Here is a 21,237-nt window from a genome sequence, read left to right as displayed (position 1 = left end):
AAAATAGTTTTTATTTCATTTTGCCTAGCAAATAGATTCAAGTTTAAGATCAGGATACACAAATCCAAACACCATTCTCATAGTTATGAACAAGAACTCAACATTTCCCTTGATATAATCTGGGAAAATTGAAATATTTGGCATAATAATATTATTCAACAGCACAAAATTCGTTGCGAATTTGTTTGGATTTGCATATAGAAGCAATATAGTTCCAACAGGAGCAATTTGGTCACCGCCAAATTCCCATGATGGAGGCGCATCCTTCAGCATAAACTGCTTAACGTCATCCACTGAATTTGAAATCAAATCAAGCTTTTTGAAAAAGTTCGACTCTTCAAAGGCGTCTCTCAATTTTCCGAGCAAAGAATTTTCGGTTTTTAATTGACTAGCTTTGTCATGCATGTGCTTCTTCTCGTTGAACTTCCCTTCTTTAATCTCCTCAGGATAAGGGAAGTACAATTCAAACATTGAAAAGCTTATCATAGGTATTAATAAGCTTATGTTGTTATCAAGCTTCATGAGATCAACTTTACTTGATTGTTTGATGAATTGATTTATGTCAAAAGAACGAGTTATAATATTGAAATACATTAGCTCAGTAAAGTAATTTGGAACTGGCTCATTTTGATAATAAGCTTGCTCAACAATTTTGAAATTACTCATTATTTGATGAAAAACAGAAGGGTCTGTATACATTTGCTTCCTTTGATCGTTAGAAATACCGGAGAAAACCTTATCTTCCATTTCTTTTTCTTCTAGTCGAACACGATATCGATGGAAGAACAAAACATTCAATAATTGTTCTATAAGGACATTTGTAAATTTTCGTTTTTGCTGACATATTGAAATAATTTCTGTATATGTACTCATTGTGCGAATTGAGCTTTTATCATCGAAAGTAAACTCCGATAGCAATTTCACAATGTTACGTCTATCGTTTATTCGAGTAAAGCTTTCAAAAAGAAGCTTATCCTCTAAACGTTCGCAGTATGTATCGGCAGGTCCCCGACCGACCAAAATATCATTGAAAAAGTCCTCTATCGTATACATTGGTGGGATCTTGTTGAAGACTGGAATCCTGTCGCATTTGACGATAAGGTTTTCAAGAATTGCGTTTGCTGAAACGTTAGGCTTCTTAAGTTTTTGGAAGTTTATGTCATTATCTGAAAGAGTGCTATATAATTTTAAGTTATACTCTCGAGGAACTTCTCCAGGCATATCTAAGATGTTAATATCGAAGGAACTTAAAAGAATAGATGAGAAGAGCGTGTAATCCTGATTAAAATATTGAAATGAATCACTTTGTTGTTGAGTCATAGCTGTTAAATCACTAAGAACAGAATTTGGATGATTTGGTCGAAGGATATGTCTGTAGGCGTTTAGTAAGTTTGGATGTGGTTTATCAAAATAATCAAATATTTGACACATCTGAAAAATCGCGGTATTAGTAGTCTTTTTAGACAAAAACACCTTGAAAAAACATTTGTAGAGAATTGTTTTTGCCTTTAATTTTAGACTTTTTCGACCAATTTTGAATAAAGAAGATACATACTTAGGAAGATATTCAATTTGCATCTTCCAATGGCGCATAACAACTAATCTGAGTTTGGTTTCGTCAATACCAAACTCTGCAACCTTATTAAATTTTGATGATATTTGAATAAATACTTTAGATATAAAGCTTAAGAACAAAGGCGAAAAGAATATTGCTTTTCCATATGTGAAGAAATGAAATGGTGATTTTAATTCTCTCATAATGTTTAAATAATTATTTATTCCATCTTCAGAAGCAAAAAATTGGGAATAGCTAGGAAGAACCCCAAACGTCAAAATGTCCGTAACGTTTTTATTGAGGCCAGATTCAAGAATATTTAGGAATCTCTCCTTTGATGGAAATTTCGCATCAACACGTTCAAATTTATCGCATAAGATAAAGGAAAGAAAGAGTGCCCTATTATTGTTAGAAGAAACAGAAGTAGTTAAATGTGAGTTAATATCATTTAAAATGAAATAAATGCACATAAAATGAAATTTTTGTTCTATTAGAAATTTGTAATAAATATCACTGAGTTCTTCATACTGTGACTTTATATATTTCGAATGTATATTATTAATTCCGTCTCTTTTTTCAAATTTAATTTGAACTTCTCGAAATTTCTCAATAAGTTCTTTATCAATTTGGCTGTGGGAATCGTTAAACCCAGCTTCATATTCGTCATTTGGCATATCAATTTGATCAGGATCAAAGAAAGAAACACTCATTTATATGTTCTTGAAACGTTTAACGATTACGATAAAATTTAATCATTCAATTAAAAACTATATAACGTTTGCAGTTATATTGAAAAATAAACGTGTCCAACGCACTTTTCAAATAAAAATAATTTGAAAATGTTTCTTCGTGTGGAACCAATCAAATTCCAAAAAATGGATTCTTTAGGGCAAAAAAAGTTGGCTTAATGAAAATAATTGTTTCTCAACCATTTTCTGGTTGAGATATGTCTTACAAATTTGTATGAAAAAAATAAATAATAAAGAAATGGGCTTTACTTAAATCAATTAAAAGTTTATGGTGCACTCAAAAAGTGTTACCACATAATGTCAATGCATGTGATCACCAATATAAGAAGTATATTTAATTAATATTATTAAACATATATGTTTGGCAGATCGCTAGCGATAATAATTTTTTCAAAAAGCACAATACTAAAATTAATGTTGGAAAATAACGTGGTGACGTTGAATACTAAAAATGATTCACATTTAGAACACACGATATTTTATTATTTATTTATCTTAGTTACATTTGCTCAATGAATTTGTCTTCTTTGAAGTCATCTGCAAATGGATCTTCTTCAATATTCGAAATCGATATTCCTGTTGTGAATGTGTTTGTTGTTTGGTTATTATCATTTTGTTGTTCTGAATCTTCATTTTCATTTTCGTCAATTTCTTCTTTTTTATTTTTAATTCGATTCAATAATATAATAAGTAATGAAATTATAATAATAGCAACAACAATAACGCAAACAATTATGATGATAATTGTTGTTTTATTATCATTTGTTTGGAATTCATTGATATAAATAAATGTAAAGAAGTTCGAATAATAAATATAATAAGTTGAATAAATAATAACTGTGTAATCATAATAAATAAATTCTGTTTCGATATAAACATTCGATGAATTGATTGTAAATAGTGAAAGCGATTTCGTTTGTATTTCATAATAAGTAAATGAATGCGTAATAGATAATGTGATCGTTAATAAATATGAAAAAGATTTCGTTAATTCATTTTGAAGTGATTCAGTAAATGTATTTGAAAATGAATTGCTTTGGCCTAATGTATTTGACTTTGAAAATGTGTTCGATTCAGAATAATTATTTGATGATGGAAATGTGTTCGATTGATAAAATGTGTGTGATGAAGAAAATGAAATTGTTGCAATCGGGCTGCAGTTTCCTTCTGTGTTGTCTTTCTCAACACCTAAATTTCCAAATTTACTTCCTACATATGTTGGATATGTTATAACTGTTGTTGTAACATTATAAAATGCATTTGTTCCAATACTTGGTTCTGTATCTCCATAATAATAAATACATTCAAGTGATTTACAATTACCAAATGCTGAACCTCCAATTTCTCTTATTCCATACCCAAGTGTTAATATCATTAAATTAGAACATGATGAAAATGCTGAACCACCAATCGATGTGACTGAATTTGGAATTGTAATGTTTTTGATTGATGAACATAATGAAAATGCTGAACCACCAATCGTTGTAACATTTCCTCCAAAAATAATCCTTTCTAAATTAGAACATGACGAAAACACATAACCCCCAATATCTGAGATAGAATTACCAAAATTAACTGAAATAACTGATGGCCATCCTGAAAATGCACTACTCGGAATCGAATAAATTCCTTCACTAATATATATAAATTTCGTTATATCTTTATATTGATCAACTATTTCAAAATCAGTTGAATTTGTTATTTTTAATGTTGAACTATCATTGTTAAACACTTGAAAAGAATTTATAAAAAATATAATAAAGGATAAAACACTTTTGTGTTTTTTCTTTTCTTTTGTTTTAGGTTCGATTTTGTTCAGAAAAATTTTCTGTATGGTTATTGATTTTTTCTGAAAATATTTGATATAAACCGACAGAAACATCATTGAAAAAATAGCGGTTAAAGGAAATAAAACATTGAATTTAATTGGTCGGTTTCTGTCTTTTGTATCGCTTTGCATCCATGAAAAACAAAGAAATTCCTGTAGTATCAAAGATATATTCCCATAATGTCTACTCAAAGTTTGTTTTGGTATATCGTCTTTAATAGGCATACTGGCTATAAAGGATTTATTTTGTGTGTTTGAATAATATGATGCTGGGAATTTTATTTTATCATTAAAAACTTGAAGTGTTACTGATGTACGCTTACTGTAGGTCAAGGAATATAAAAATAAACTGATTTTAAAGAAAGTAGAAATATTGTTAAATATATCAGAAATTTCTTTCTTAATTTCAAAGGCTGGTTCTTCTGCATTGTTTGCATGAGTGAGGCCTTCTTTGTTTAGGAACTTTTCCAAATTTGATATTTTTATGGTGGCAAAAAATGGGATTCTTGATATTGTATCGGTTCTATATTGCTTTATTACGTTCGAAATGAACAACAACTGAAAGATTTTCATGTTTCAAGATCTGATATAGTCGAAGGCCTTGCCAAATACACATCGGCCAATACAAAAGTTAAAAATCTCACGGTTAATACGTAAAAAACCTATTGTTTCATTGAAGTTTTTCAATTTAACCTTAAATTATTTTGTTTCAATATTTAAAGACACCCAGAAAAGATGCTGCGCTAAATGATTATAAAGTCACTTTTAAATAATATAATTAATGAATGTGATAGAGCAGGATTTGGTGATTAAAATGATATATATTGTTATTGGCAAATGATTTTGTAGTGATTAAATTTCATGCTTTTCAAGGGATACGCATTTTAATGTTTTAATTTGACATATAATACAAATTAAATGACTGAAACATTTCCTTAAATACATATGATTCATTGAAAGGAGAAACATGAGTGTATGTTGGTAAATAATAAGCAAATTAAATTTTAAATATCATAAAGAGAACAGTAATTTCAATCCTTAAGAAGTATATAAGATTTTAATTAAAAATATACAATGAGTAATCATCATAAAAATATCCTATATATCACAATATATTTATGTTCAATAAAAATAAAAAATATTTGTAATTAATCATAATAATAAATGAAGTGACTGAATTTGGAATTGTAAATGTTTTACTTTCCCCATTCTGATAACGAATAATACCATCATTTTGATAATTCATTCGAATATTGTATATTTTTATCAGAAACATTAATGAATTGAATGTTTGTACATTCTGAAAATGGAATTCCACCTAAAAGAACTTCGGATGTAAATGATCAAGTTTTGAACATCTTCTTAATACATTGTATTTGAACCTATCTCTAAAGTTATGGTTTCAAGTCCTGTACATTTGGATAATATTCGCACCAATGTTATCACAGCGAATTTAAATATTAATTCAGGAAAATCATTCAGATAATGCGCCTCCAATCAATTTAATTTTCCTGCAAATTGTATATATTTTTTTTGCTCATGAAGCAATTGCACCAACAGATTCACCAACTATTGAAGAAGTTAGTACAGGTCAATGTCTGCAAGCATAATCTCTTCAACATCAAAAATTATAACATGTTCAGTAACATTCATGTAATCATTCGTAAACTCATTTGAGTGAGTTATTGTAAGCGTTTTGTTGATTCATTATATGTTTGCAGTGTACTGACAAAAATATAACAAATAAAATTGGAACAACTTTGATTTTTTGGTGAATGCTTTTCTGGTTAAAATATCATTTATAAAACATAGCAAAACAAAGATATTAATTTAAAAACAGCTGTGTTTGAATATATAGAAGTAATTAATGAATTAACATCGATGATAGATTTCTGATGGTTATAAATGAAATTGGTAAACTCCGAGGAAAACGCAGTGTGGCTCTTCAGAAATAATTTGCTCGATTTAATAAAAATATCTCTTGTAATAGTTATTTTTAATTTTTATTCTAATCTACAATAGGCATCAGAAAATGTAATTTCTGAAAACACAGAATAAATAAACAAGCCTTTTAATCTTTGTTTGAATAGAGAATGAGGCGAATAGTTTCTTCAAGAAGACTACTTAGATCGAATCTTTAAATAGTAAAAACTAAGAAATTTTCTAAATTACAAAATAAACTCTTTAACATGAATGGATATTTTTTTTAAATAATTTCAGTGTTTTCTTTCAATTCATTTTTGTTGTTTGCGCGAAATATGGTTTAGAGAAGATAAAGGATTGAAAACTGCGGGGTCGAACTTTTTGAATGATTTGGACTTGTCAAAAAATGTTAAAACGTTTAATTCGACCGTTTATTCATTTTTTGGTTTTGACTATTAAGAAGAATTAATGAGAAATGAAAAACTTCAAGGTTATTTGGACAGAAAAGGGATGTTCGGGTTTTGGACTAAAAGGTGGTGTGTAATTAGCAATTCAAGTATAATTATTTTCAAAGATGAAACTCAATTAACAGTTGAACATTCAATTCCAATCGATGAAAATACTAAAATACATGCACTTGAAGATGGATCTCATCGATTTACAGTTAAACCAACCAATGAACCTGCTTCTTCATTTCGGGCGTCAACTAAAGAGATGTGTAATTTATGGGTTTCCGCATTACAATCGATAGCAAGAAACACTACGTCTGTATCCATTGCATCTTTTAACCTTATTTCTGTTCTTGGAAGAGGATATTATGGAAAAGTTACATTAGGACAAAAAATCGATACAGGCGAATTGTTCGCAATAAAAAGCATTCACAAATCAAAAGTTGCTCATCTAGACAAGATGAGTTCCGTTTTAGCAGAGCGAAATATATTAATATCGATTTCTCATCCTTTTATTGTCAGCATGTCATATGCATTTCAAACGCCCACAAAGTTCTACTTTTGTATGGAATACCTTCCAACAGATTTGTATCATTTTATAAGAAGTGATAACCCATTATCTTTATTTGACATTAAGTTATATTGCGCCGAAATAAGCCTTGCCCTAGAGCATCTCCATCGCAGCGGCATTGTGTATCGTGATCTTAAACCTGAAAATGTACTCATTGGAAAAGATGGCCATATTAAACTTACTGACTTTGGTCTCTCCAAAGACATTACCAACAGTTGTAGCAAGACGTCAACTTTTTGTGGGACTGCCGAGTTTCTAGCCCCTGAGATAATCAATAAGAAGCCTTATGGATTTTCAATTGATTGGTGGGCTCTTGGCGTTCTTCTCTATGAACTCATCTACAAGAAGACACCCTTTGCCTCCGACAACGAGCTAAAAATGTTCGACAAGATCGTGAATGAAGAAGTTTCTTTCCCAACGAAGTTCGATCAAACGATGGAGGACCTAATAAACGGTCTCCTTGACAAAAACCCGACAAAACGGTTTGGGTATGAGCAAGTCAAATCGCATCTCAATGAATTCGACTTTTATCAGGTCTATTCCAAGAACATAGAGCCAGAAAATGCGCATGTGTACCCAGTTTCTGATCTTCAAGAATGCCAATCAGATTCATTAAATGACTCAAGCGCAACACCAGTACAAAACTCTGTTTTAGAACAGTTTAAAGGATTCTCATTCGACGGAGGTAACATTATCCCTGACGCTTCCGCTTTACAAGCACCAACAATTATTGAAAATCATCACCCGGTTCAAGGTTCGCCTTTGGGGATTTTCGAGTGATTTTTAAATATTTCGTATTTAATAAATGTTTGTGACGACGAGAAAAAATAATGTAATTGGAAAACTTGTTTATTTTACTTTTTTGATTTTTTGGGTTTACCAACTTGCGTCTTGGCAAACTCTTTCTTCTCTGCTGCTGCTCGCTCTTGATATGGCTTCTTTTCTTCATCAGTGAGACTCTTCCATTTGCCAGCGATTAATTTCATGATCTCTTTTTGCTTCTTTTCGATTCCTGGATTTTCAGCAATTATCTTTTGACGATTCTCTATGGAAAATATCAAATATCCACTTCTTGGTCTCTTCTTTTCTTCAGACATATATAAAAATGAGGTAAAACTCATTTAAACATCAAAACTTGATGTTGCTCTTTGATGTCCACTGAAAAAGTTGTATCGTTGCATAGAGTGAGTTGATATGTGATGTGAAATGATATGTGGCCACCTTTAAAAGCGTTCTTAATAAAGAATTTGTAGGTATTTTGAAGTTGTTTCTTAGTTGGAGGTACCTATATACCTCTATTTTCATTTTTCTTTTAAGTTGTCCCTTTATATCAAAATCATAATTGAATTTAAAATTGATATTTAAAAATATTTTTATTTTTATCTAATTGCTTAAAATAATGATAGTTTTTTATTTCTTTGTTTGTATGAAATGTTGTATTTTTAATGAAAGAATAATCTGCGATGTTCCTTTGAGGAAGGATTAGAAACCGTTAATTGCTCATATGAACACATTCGGCTGTACAAATGAAACCATAGCACATTCTCTTCCTCGGAGCAGCTCAAATGGGTATTATCACCGAAACCCGAATCATTTCACATTTAATCAATTTGCAACAGATACAAAACGTGTTCATTTAATTTCATCTGATTTATGGGAAGCGATCACGGGCGAAAGGCAAACACCATCCGGTATCTGCCAAATTCTAGACTCTTCTGTTCCAATGAGCAACACACCAAATTCAATTTCTCTTCAATCAATGGAATACGTTTTAATGGCTCGAGATCGACAAGGGAGCAGAATTCTTCAAAAGAAACTTGATGAATCTACACCTCAAGATAGGACAACTATTTTCAATAGTTTGTATCCACAGTTATCAGAATTAGTTTATGATACCTCTGGCAATTTTGTAATTCAAAAGCTTTGTGAGTATCTTACGCCAGAACAGCAACAACGTATGCTCAATTTTTTCCTTGAGAACATCCAAATAATTATTGATAATCCAAATGGCTGTCGTGTACTTCAAAAGTTCATCGAATTTACCACCAAGCCAAACATTTCCTCCATTTTTGATGCTGTTAAGCCTTCATTTATACCTCTATGTTTTTCACAAAATGGGAATCATATTGTTCAACGTTTCATTGAATCTCTTCCCGATCGAACTAACGAGATCATCGAAGCCATTGAGCCCCACCTCTTTAATCTCGTTGTCGATAACTGCGGATGCAGAGTAATTCAACGGTTATTTGATCGTTGTCCCATTGATGAGCTCGAAAATCTTGTTCAGGAAGTTCTTAAGTGTCCAGAAAAGCTTGCAACCAACCAATATGGCAATTATGTCGTCCAAAACATTCTTGCTGCTGGGAAAAAAGAACATATTTCAGCATTGATCAAATCATTTCGAGGACATTTTTATGAATTTTCTATACACAAATTTGCTTCAAATGTCATTGAGAAATGTATTAGAGATGCAACGAAAGATGAACAAATGGAAATTTTTGTTGAGATAATTGGCGATGAAAATCATTTTCTAAAAGACAGGATTTTAAGGATGATAAGTGACCAGTTTGGGAACTACGTAATACAAAGGATTATCGAAAACGGAAGCGAAAGTATGCAAAATGTTATATATGAAGTTGTATATGATAACTTCGATGACCTAAACGGAAATTACGCAAAACATGTGATAGCTAAGCTGGAGAAAATGGGTTTTGATTTTTAGTGTTTTTAAAAGTCTTTGAATTTCTTTATTTCTTTTTATTTTTATGTAATTTTACTCTTTTGCATTAAACATTTATTCTTAAAAAATCAAAAATTACATCGTTTTTAATATTTAATTCTTTAATTTTATCATTTTTATTCAATAAATTCATTTTTTTAAAATTTATCTCTTTAAGAAAATAATAAAAATCAAATTACAAGTTATAATTTATCAATAAAAGTAAACGAAATGGCTTTTTGATCAAAACTAAATGTATTGAATTAACTAAGTTTAGATAATGTTACATTTAAGGCAACAAAAGCTTTTGCTATCATTGACATTTGGCTTTCCTAAGTTCGGGGTTCCCATTTTCTGTAATTCCATTAATCTCGTTGCCACTTTGAAAAATGCATTTGTTACATTGTGATTCAATACCGCTGAAGTTTCAAAAAAATCAGCTTTAATTTGTTTCGCCATTTCCATTCCATCTTCTGTACTTATATATCTTTGTTCTTCTAAATCACATTTGTTTCCACATAAAACTAATGGCGTTTCATCTTCTTCTCTCTTAGTTTGAACTATTAATTGATAATAATTTTCTATTTCATCAAATGATGCTCTATTATTAATTGCATACACAAGAATAAAAGCTTCGCGATTTCTTATATAAGAAATTCGCATTGGAGCAAAATCATCTTGACCTGCAGTATCGAGAATATCAAAATGAACAACTCTTCCATTTATTTCAACTGTTCGTTTAAATGATTCTTCTATTGTAGGATCATAGGTCTCAACAAAATATCCTTTAATAAATTGGATAGAAAGAGCTGACTTACCAACAGCACCAGATCCAAAAATAGCAATTTTCACTGTGATTTCTTCCATTTTTAAAAAATGCTCAAAGCCGATTGCGTTGTAAAATCGAAAAGGTTCAACATTTTATTCAGCTACTTTTTTGAAAAAGGTGAAATAAATATTACATGTTCTTGTGAATGTTGACGTTGATTTTGTGTAAAATAAATTTTTTAAGTAAACTTTATGACTTCTTCACAAAAAGCTTTGTTAGACATATTTTCTTTTGAATTTAAAGAATAATGGGAAAAGACTATGTGTCTAAATATTCAAATTTTTCAATTGTATATGAAAAATTGAGTAAAAGAAAAAATTAAAACGTGTTTTCATTTCCAAACATTTAGAAAGAGGATATTTTACTACTTTAAATCAATCTGATGATCTTATTATTAAGAAAATTCAATTATAAAAGATTTGTTGTTTAATCAAAAATTAAATTTTAAAAAGAAAGAAAACAATTTTTTGGCATTTCAAAGATAATTTTGTATGTATTTATAGTAAACATTGTTTTGTAATAAGGAATCAATTTTTTATAAAATTAATTTTTGTCATAAATTTAATCAATTTCATTTTTGGGGTTTTTGGTAGCGCTTGGAATACTAGTTTCTTTTTTCAATGAATTACATGATTGTAACTCGAAAAAGAGGGATCTGACCAGATTTCTCTTATTTGGTCGGACAAAATCAAATGTTTTTTTGTTTTCTTTGTTTTTCGAGCTCAACAATTCTTGGAATTGATCTCGGATCTGAAGATATAAAGGTATCAATGATTTCACACGATAAGCCACTTCATATAGCATTTAATTCCAGATCCAAAAGATATACACCAAATTATTTTGCTTTCTGGAATATAACTCGTTCTTCTAATTACACATCCGCACAAAATTGGGACATCTCAAAAGCAGATTCATTTGATTGGGACTTTGGTGAAACGGCATATGATAAATGTTTAAGGTTTCCAAAAACATGTCTTAGGGGAAACAATTGGAAAAATGAAACATACTTTAATATGAGCACAATAGAAATTACCTCACTTTCCCTCATAAATCTAATTGATTCAATTAAACAATCAGAGCAAATCAATGATTCTATTCAAGTAGTCACAGCCATTCCACCATCCACAAGCTCACGTGAAAAGAGCTTTTTGTATGCAGCTCTATCACTAGCTAACATCACTGTAATGCAATTTGTTGATTCAATGTATTCACCTGCATATTTATATGCACTCGAAAAAGATTCATTTTTCAAAAACACCACTAAGTCTGTAGCATTTGTTGATGTTGGTTCTACAGGCACTCGAGTTTCTATCTACAAATTCACCAATTCCAACTCGTCCACATCGTTCATTCAAATTGCTTCGAAATTCAATGACCTCGGCGGTTATCACATTGATTTCAAACTCGCCGATATCCTATCGTCCCAGCATCACATTAACATGAGTAATCCTAAAACACGAATTACATTTCTTGATGATATTTCACATGTAAAAGCAATGCTCACAATTCATCCATCGGTTGATCTTAAATTTGAAGATGATGAAGATATTGATGAAAAAGTTATCACTATTACACGTGAAGATCTTTCTAAAGTTTTAAGTGAATTTAATGAAACACTTAAACAAACCATTGAATCAGCTTTAGTTCAAGCTAATATTGAACAAGTTGATAGCGTTGAAATTATTGGTGGCTGTTCACATATTCAATCCATACAAGAGTTAGTACGACATTTATTTAATGTCACAAAAATCAAATTTTCACTTGACTCAGAGAATAGTGTTGCGTATGGCGCAGGATATTATGCATCAACACGTTCACCATATTTTAAAGTTAAAGAAGTTACATCATCTGTTATGATTACATCTCCATCATATCTTATTACTAACAACACATTATATGAAATCTTTCGACGTGGTGATTTCGAAGATAAATGCCCAACTATAAATGTTACTGTAATTCCCGGACAAGAATTTTATATTATTACAGATGATTCTAAATTATTATATATCAAATTCCATATTAAGAACTTAACAACTGAATCAAATGTTGAGTTATCTTTTATACATAATTATTATTTAATGCCGGTGCCTTACGTAGCATTAATTGGTAATGAAAGCGTCGAAATCGAATATGAAAATGTTGGATGGGAACCTTCAAATGAAGAACTGAATGAGTCAGCAAAACTTGTTAATGAATTAGTCCGTTTATATAAGAATAGAAGAACAATCGAAAAGGCTGCAAATGATTTCGAACAATATCTTTTGGAATTAGAACGATTTATTCGTTTTAATGATGTTATACCGAAAGATGAAAGTGATTTCATAAAACAAATCGTTGAAGAGAATTATAAATGGTTCGATGAAAGAAATTATTTAAGAACTGTTAAAGAATTCGAAGATAAGTTAAATGTAATACATAACAAAACAGATGAAATTGTATTGAAATGGAAAGAAGAGGCAGAAAAACCATTGATAAGGAAAAAAATCCAAAAAACAATTGGAAAAGCAAAAGAGTTATCGCAAAAGTTAACAATTTTTGATGAAAATTTGAAGCTACAATACGAATTAGTGGAAAAAATTAAAGAAACAGAAAAAGTGTTAAAGAGAAACGATTTGACATCGAAGGAAATGAAAGAAAAAAGAAATATCTTGAAAGCGGTAATGATTAGAGCTAAAAATAGTTTGCTCAAGAATAAGAAGGAACAAAAAATCATTAATGTAACTAATGAATTATAAATAATAAATTATAAATTATGTGGAAATTTTGTTTTATATTTTATTACTTTTTAATTTACATTTTGATTTGAAAATGGAAAAGTGAATGCAAATACAATTAAAAGATGGATATTCCACGTTATTTTGTTGTACTCACACTTCATATTTGTCTTATGAATCCAATTGCTAAACGAAATGTAAATTAAATAGTATATTTAAACGTGCGAAGAAATTTGAAGCTTTTTCACAACAACAATGGGACTTTTTCAATGAAGGTGATGTCAATGGAAGGAAAGAGCGTTCTTAAAGGGAAAAAAATTGTTTTAGGAATCACAGGAAGTATTGCTGCTTACAAAGCATGTTATATAATTCGCGGGCTTATTAAAAGAGGTGCTGAAGTTCAAACCGTAATTACTCCAGCTGGAAAAGAGTTTATTACACCAATTACACTTTCTGCACTTACACATAAACCTGTTATTAATGAATTCTTTTCTCAACGAGATGGAACCTGGAATAGTCATGTTGATTTAGGGCTTTGGGCAGACGCTATGCTAATCGCTCCTGCCACAGCGTCTACAATTGGTAAAATGGCCAATGGTATTGCAGACAACATGTTAATTACAACATATCTTTCTGCTAAATCCCCTGTTTTTATTGCACCTGCAATGGATTTAGATATGTTTGCACATCCATCCACTCAAAAGAATCTTGAAACATTACGTTCATATGGTAATATTATCATAGAGCCAGCTACAGGAGAACTTGCAAGTAAACTTGTTGGTAAAGGCCGTATGGAAGAACCAGAAATAATTATCCAACGTTTAGAAGAATACTTTACATCGAAAAGTGACTTAGATGGCAAAACCGTTCTCATAACCGCCGGGCCTACATATGAAAAAATAGATCCAGTTCGCTTTATAGGGAATTTTTCATCAGGCAAAATGGGATTTTCAATTGCTGATGAATGTTCCAAACGTGGGGCTAAGGTTATTTTAATTACAGGACCTGTCCAACTTCAAACTAATTTTCATGTTGAAAAAAGGATTAATGTACAAAGTGCAGAAGAAATGTATAACGAAGCAGTAAACATATTCCCACAAGTTGACATAGCTATTCTCTCGGCTGCAGTTTCCGATTATACTCCGGAAACTATTTATGATCAGAAAATTAAACGCGAAAAAACAGGAGAAATTGTTCTTAAGCTAAAGCCAACAAAAGACATCGCAGCGTCATTGGGAAATATGAAGAAAGGACAAATTTTGGTTGGATTTGCTCTTGAAACATTTAACGAAGAACAAAACGCAATCGAAAAAATGAAAAGGAAAAACTTCGATTTCATTGTTTTGAACTCGCTCAATGATAAAGGCGCCGGCTTTGGATATGACACTAATAAAGTATCAATAATCGATCAAAACGGAAGAAAAGACTTCGAATTGAAGTCGAAGGCTGAAGTTGCAAAAGACATTGTGAACCATTTAGTGGAAGTTCTAAATAAAAACTAAAATCATTTTGTTGTATTTAAATAATATTCTTCTCGATACAATCGCTTTAATGTACATTTTGCTTAATTTTGTTATAAGATTAAGTGATCAAATGACTTTTGCAAAATAAAAAACTTGTAAATAAATTAATGTATATAAATTTTTATGAGGAATCGTATTTCCAGGGCATAACGGTCGTCATAAACGGTCCCATCCGTGGTAAAAGCCCGCCGAAAACTGGAAAACCCGCCAATAATATTATCCCCGCCAAAATTGACATCACAAAACAATTATTTGAATCTCTTATATCAGACACAGATAATTTTAAATTACAATGGATCGTAATCGTGCTATTACTCTTCAAGATTAAAGAGATAGGATATGTTTCACTTATGGGTGCATTTTTACCATTAACTATAACAGAAAGGATAAAACACTTTACAACATTTATTAAATCAATACAACAATGTTTTATATATGTTCAACCATAAACAAAAAACAAGATCCAACATATTAATTATGATATTCCACCGATCATTGCAGAAGAATATAGTAATGTTGATGAAATCAAAACTCTTCGTGACGCGGTGCGTTTTTTGGTATTTGTACAATGGTATTATCATCCATGAAAAAGAATATTACCCTGATGCACAAAAAGATCACCCTTTTTTGTACGTTAAGCCAAAAATAACGTATTTTTTGATCATTTTTCTTAGATATCTTTAAATGACGAAATCATCCAAATGTGATGTTTCTTCCTTTCAAGTTATTTAAAAAGTTAATAAACTTCTTTTAATATTATTATAAAATAACATTCTAATTTTTAATGTAGTGTACGTACACGATTATGTAGTATTTATACTATATAATATAATAGTAATAATATATATAATAGTAATAATATATATAATAGTAATAATATATATAATAGTAATAATATATATAATAGTAATAATATATATAATAGTAATAATATATATAATAGTAATAATATATATAATAGTAATAATATATATAATAGTAATAATATATATAATAGTAATAATATATTATTTATTATAATCCTGACATTAGCATATATCATACCAGAAGCTTATGAAAAATTAATTAAATTTATTTTATTCACTGATTTAAATATAATTTACATTACTATTTATTTATTATTTGATATTGTTTACACAATATAATAGTAGTTTGATATTGTTCACAATATAATATCAAAAAATAAAATATAATCAGAAATGTAGATTTTGTTATCCGCTTATGTGATGATTATATGAATTTTTTATTATGCTATATAAGTTGACTAAAACCATAATGAAAATATTATAGCTTATAATACCTAATTACATATAGTTAATCTTGCAATTTATAGATATACACACTGACACACATAGACCCACTCAATGATAATAATCAACTTATATATGTTTTTTATAAAAATTATTATTTATTTGACAACGAAATTGTTAATCTTAATTTTTTTTTATTTCAGAACAAATTTTGATCATGTTATATCACATATGCTATATATTTCATAAATAATATATAATAAATTAAAAAAAATACGAATTAAACGATTCATACATATTTTTAATCAAATTAGAATTCAACAAAATTTTCATTATATTCTATTTCATCTGTATTAATAGACAATTTTTTGCTGCATTTATATTAATATTCGAAATATATATTTGATTTTATACACATAAACAAAGTTCACATGTTTATGACTGTTATGATAATAAGATACTTTCAACCTGAGATATACAAGATGATTTATGAAATTGGATTTTTTTTTATTCAATTTTGATCAATGCAAAACGACAATTATTGCATTCAATTTTTTTTATTTAATTTTATATGATACAAAACGGCATTTATTTTATTCAATTTTATTAATTCAATTTCATATGGCCTAAAGAGTCACTTATCGAAAAAAAATTAAAAATTTGAAAGCATAAACTATACAATAATTCAATGGAAACGACCGTTATGCCCTGGAAATATGATTCCTCAATTTTTATTTCTTAATTTTGTCGTTTGTTGGTTTATATCATTAGAGGTGTTACTAATAGAATATTAATCAGAATGGATTCGAAATAGATATATATTATGAAAATCCATTTCCACTATTAACTTTGGTGAATTCTTTGGTTTTTTATCTGTTTGGGTTCCTATTTTAATTTTGGATGGAAGGTTTGATTTGTTAGTTTGTTCTGTTTGTTGATTTTGAGTTATTGAGGGTTTTAGTGATGCGTTTTCAATTGTTTCTCCTTTCTCTTGAAGCAATTTAACTATTTGTGTTTTACCATTCGATTGTGCATAATCTAGTGCTGTTTTATATAATTTTAATAATTTCCAAATTTTATTTTGAATTTTTGAATTTTAGAATTAAACATTGTATAAATCGAATCAATATTTTTAATATTGATATCAATTCCTTCTTGTTCAAGAAGTAAAATAACTATAAAACTATAACCTCTTAAAGACGCATACATAAGTGCTGTATAAAATATTTTATATAATTTCCAAATATTGTATTAAAATTTCAAAATATTAAAACAAAAATTATTTTAAATAAATAAATATCTTTTGCATTTACATCAACTCTTTTATCTGCAAGAAGTAATTTAACAATATTTGTTTTCAAATTTGTAGCTGCCGCTATAATCGCAGTTTGGAAATTTTTGAAAAAATTCCAAATATTATTTAGAAATCTTAAATTGATAACTAAAATTTTCAATCAAATAAAGAAATATTTTGAGCATTTACATCAATTCCTTGTTCAAGAAGTAATTCAACAATCTTATTTACACCATTTAAAGATGCATGAATAAGTGCTGTATTAAATATTTTATATTATTCCCAAATATTATTGGATTACAATAATTCACAAAAAGAATTATTAAATGAAATAAACTAATATCCTTTTGATTGATATCAATTCCTTTATTCTCAATAAGTAATTTAATTATTTCTGTATAGCCATTCATTGATGCATAAATAAGTGCTGTATTAAATATTTTATATTATTCCCAAATATTATTGGATTACAATAATCCATAAAAAGAATTATTAAATGAAATAAACAAATATCCTTTTGATTGATATCAATTCCTTTATTCTCAATAAGTAATTTAATTATTTCTGTATAGCCATTCATTGATGCATAAATAAATGCGGTATAATATAATTTAAATAATTACCAAATATTCCTTTGAAATATCAAATTAACAAAATAAATTTTAAAACAAATATTTAAAAATTTTGTGCATTTACGTCTATTTTGATTTGTCCTAGAAGACTTCTTAAATTTGTTTGAAAAGAAGAAAGAGCTTGGGGAGATAGAAAAGGAGAAAAAGTTGTTTTAAATATTTTAAAGAATTTTCATACATTATTTTAAAATGTTATTATTAAATACAACAAATAAACATCATTAGAATCATTAACACTTACTTTTCTTTCAAGAAGCATTTTAACGATTTCTGTGAAACCAAATTTAGATGCATATATAAGTGATGTATTAAAAAACAGAAATATTTTCCAAGTGTTATACTTAAATTTGAAGTTATTAAAATAAATATCAAATAAAATAAATAAATGTCGGCAGCATTGATGTCAATTTCATCTTGTTCAAGTAATAATTTAACAATTTCTTTGTAACCGAATTCAGATGCCATAATGAGCGCTGTTTTAAATTATTTGAATAATTCCCAAATATTTCATTAAAATATTTTATTATAAAAACAAAATTTAAACAAAACAAATAAATATCTTTATTATAAAGATAAATATCTTTTCTTTCAAGAAGTAATTTAACTATTTCAACATGATTATTTAAAGTTGCTTTCATAAGTGCTGTTTCATATCTTTTGAATAATTTCCGAATATTATTTTGCAATATCAAATCAACAAAATAAACTTTGATTAAAATAAATAAACATTTTTTGCATCAATACTCGTACTCTCTTGCTTGAGAAATAATTTAATTATTTCTAAATAACCATTCTCTGCTGCCATCATAAATGCTGTATATAACAATTTATCAAATTTCTAAATATTATTATAAAACATTATATTGATAAAAGCAAATATTGAAAAATACAATGAAATATCTCTATCATTTACAATAATTTTTTCTTGTTCAAGAAGTAATTTAACTAGTTCAATATCATTATTGAGAGTTGCTTTCATAAGTGCTGTTTCAAATACTTTAAATAATTTCCAAATATCATTTTGACACATAAAACAAGATAAATTAATTTTCTTTGAATTAACATCAACTCCTTTTTGTTCCAAAGTATATTTAACAAGTTCAAAATTTCCTGACTCTGATGAATATAATAAAATATCATTTGGGATTTGATTATTTTGAAGAAAGTATTTGACAATATATAAATCGCCATTGCCTGCAGCTTCTTTAATTTTTTTAGAATCAATTTTCATTCCATTCTCTATTAAAAACAATAAAATTTCATAGTTATGTGAAAAAATACATATTCTTCCTAAAGCTTGTAAGTTTAAATGTACATTTTGTTTTTCATAAAAATATTTAAAGATATCATTTTGATGGAATTTAATTGCTGTTTCATATACACCATTCATTACATGGTCTTGTTCACATAAATGAATAATTTCTTCATTTCCACCTGCAACTGCATATTTATCTATATTGTATACATTTGCTTTATTCATAAGTAAATATTTGAAGCATTTAACTGAAGAAAAAAATGCTGCATACATTATTAATGAAACACTTTCTTCATTAATAAATGTATATCTTTCATAAATTGATGGTTGAATGTATTGATTAAAATTGAATTTTGTTTGTGATGATATTTCTTGAAGTTTATCTATTTCATCATTTCGAATTATTTTCGCGATTTCATTTGGATTGACACCTTCTTTAATTAATTGTTTATGATGTTCCCAATCATTCTTTGAAAGTTTTTCATATTTTTCTATAATATCTTTTTCTATCTGGTTATACTCAACATCTTTGTTATAACAATAATTAAAATATTTAATATGAGCAAAATATTTAGAATAAAAATTTATTGTATCATTTGAACTTCGTTCAATCATTTTCCCTAACATATAATATGTTTCTTGTGATTTAATTTTAGATATACGTTGGATAAAAACATCAATGATTTTGGGATAATTTTTATTCATTTCTTCTTCTTTTGTTTGAATTGCTTCTAAATAATTTAAAATTATATTGATTCCATTTTTCATTGAACAAAATGAATAATAAAGTAAACTGCTTATAATAAAATTTAATGAATATGGAAAATTTGAATCATATAATTTCATTGTTTGATCAATTGATAATAAAAAATTTTCTTCAGTCAAATTAAATATTATTTGTTTGAGTGTAATAAGCAACTCAATAGAGTTACATTGATGATCAAGATCTACTTTTTTCATTCCGCAAACACAAAAAAATTTATTTAATAAACGTCTTCAATTCAATCCCAATCGATATTGAGTAAGTCAATATCGAGGAAGTCAATATATCTGATGGTTATTTCCGATCTCCACGTAGAGTTGTTGTGTTAAAAGCATGAAATAAAATCTCACCTTGAGATATTTTTTGAATTATTTCAAAATTAATTAAAAAGATCCTGTTTGAAAAAAAAAAAATAAAAAACAATTAAAAAGAAAGGGGATTTTATTATTCTGATTAGTTGATGACGTTAGCTTCATCGGGCGTTGAACATTCGAACACATCAAAAAACGTCAAAACCTCAAAAACAATTAAAACAGGTACTGTCACAATGAACGGAGACAGAACTAAAGTAATTAGTGTTGTTAAAAATGACATTATAGCTGTTTTAGAATTTTGTAGAATTGATGCACCAGTCCATAAATAACAATTAATAATCGAGATATTGGAGTCTTCCAACATAAGTATTTGGGCAACTCCAAATAACCAATTCAAAATGAAACCAAAAATCAAATAAATAATTGCCCACACAAAATCTGAAGAAAATAACGTAGTTGCAACTGTAAGTGGAGAAGTTAATAAAAACTCATTGAAGATAATTCCGATAAAAAATTTAAATGAAATATGATTTTTGATTTCGAATAAATCTGTAAATTGAAGCTTGTTATCTTTCTTTTTCAACGCTTGCAAAACAGAGTTAATTACAGCTGCACTGAGAAACGATCTTAAAATACGTATTGGCCAATTAGCTGTTAATTGAATTAATACCAATTTTGAATTTTCTGGTTTTTCATTACTTAATGCCCATGAAATTACCAGGATACCGGCGTTTCCAATTGTTTCAATAACGAAATATAAAAGTAAAATGATGGAAAAATTTAATTTGTTTTGTAAAAAAAATGAAAGAGCACGCCGTAATTTTTGTTTCATTGGTTTTGGCAAAGCTGGTGCATATCTTTTTCTCTTC

General features: G+C 28.3%; 7 protein-coding genes across 7 annotated transcripts; 4 read left to right on the top strand and 3 right to left on the bottom strand.

Moving 5' to 3' along the window:
- Positions 1 to 24: 24 nt before the first annotated feature.
- On the bottom strand, positions 25 to 1,221 carry GO595_010471 (uncharacterized protein; the record flags this gene model as incomplete). The annotated part of the gene is made up of 1 exon (XM_067913153.1): positions 25 to 1,221. The coding sequence occupies one exon, from the start codon at positions 1,219 to 1,221 to the stop codon at positions 25 to 27; it is 1,197 nt and encodes a 398-aa protein (XP_067769209.1).
- Positions 1,222 to 6,769: 5,548 nt separating this feature from the next.
- GO595_010470 (AGC family protein kinase) lies at positions 6,770 to 7,855 on the top strand (the record flags this gene model as incomplete). Its single annotated transcript, XM_067913152.1, has 1 exon — positions 6,770 to 7,855. One exon carries the CDS (start codon positions 6,770 to 6,772, stop codon positions 7,853 to 7,855), a length of 1,086 nt encoding a protein of 361 aa, XP_067769208.1.
- A 74-nt stretch (positions 7,856 to 7,929) lies between these two features.
- Positions 7,930 to 8,172, bottom strand: GO595_010469 (Non-histone chromosomal protein 6; the record flags this gene model as incomplete). Its single annotated transcript, XM_067913151.1, has 1 exon — positions 7,930 to 8,172. The coding sequence occupies one exon, from the start codon at positions 8,170 to 8,172 to the stop codon at positions 7,930 to 7,932; it is 243 nt and encodes an 80-aa protein (XP_067769207.1).
- A 407-nt stretch (positions 8,173 to 8,579) lies between these two features.
- On the top strand, positions 8,580 to 9,797 carry GO595_010468 (Pumilio-family RNA binding repeat containing protein; the record flags this gene model as incomplete). The annotated part of the gene is made up of 1 exon (XM_067913150.1): positions 8,580 to 9,797. One exon carries the CDS (start codon positions 8,580 to 8,582, stop codon positions 9,795 to 9,797), a length of 1,218 nt encoding a protein of 405 aa, XP_067769206.1.
- A 270-nt stretch (positions 9,798 to 10,067) lies between these two features.
- GO595_010467 (small GTP-binding protein) lies at positions 10,068 to 10,661 on the bottom strand (the record flags this gene model as incomplete). Its single annotated transcript, XM_067913149.1, has 1 exon — positions 10,068 to 10,661. The coding sequence occupies one exon, from the start codon at positions 10,659 to 10,661 to the stop codon at positions 10,068 to 10,070; it is 594 nt and encodes a 197-aa protein (XP_067769205.1).
- A 975-nt stretch (positions 10,662 to 11,636) lies between these two features.
- Positions 11,637 to 13,358, top strand: GO595_010466 (dnaK protein; the record flags this gene model as incomplete). Its single annotated transcript, XM_067913148.1, has 1 exon — positions 11,637 to 13,358. The coding sequence occupies one exon, from the start codon at positions 11,637 to 11,639 to the stop codon at positions 13,356 to 13,358; it is 1,722 nt and encodes a 573-aa protein (XP_067769204.1).
- Positions 13,359 to 13,621: 263 nt separating this feature from the next.
- On the top strand, positions 13,622 to 14,839 carry GO595_010465 (bifunctional phosphopantothenoylcysteine decarboxylase/phosphopantothenate--cysteine ligase CoaBC; the record flags this gene model as incomplete). The annotated part of the gene is made up of 1 exon (XM_067913147.1): positions 13,622 to 14,839. One exon carries the CDS (start codon positions 13,622 to 13,624, stop codon positions 14,837 to 14,839), a length of 1,218 nt encoding a protein of 405 aa, XP_067769203.1.
- Between the last annotated feature and the right edge of the window lie 6,398 nt (positions 14,840 to 21,237).

This window comes from Histomonas meleagridis (assembly GCF_020186115.1).
Source record: "Histomonas meleagridis strain 2922-C6/04-10x chromosome Unknown scaffold_61, whole genome shotgun sequence".
Classification (NCBI taxonomy): Eukaryota; Parabasalia; order Tritrichomonadida; family Dientamoebidae; genus Histomonas; species Histomonas meleagridis.
The sequence above is the reverse complement of the archived record's forward strand: the minus strand, read 5'-3'. Positions and strand labels throughout refer to the sequence as shown.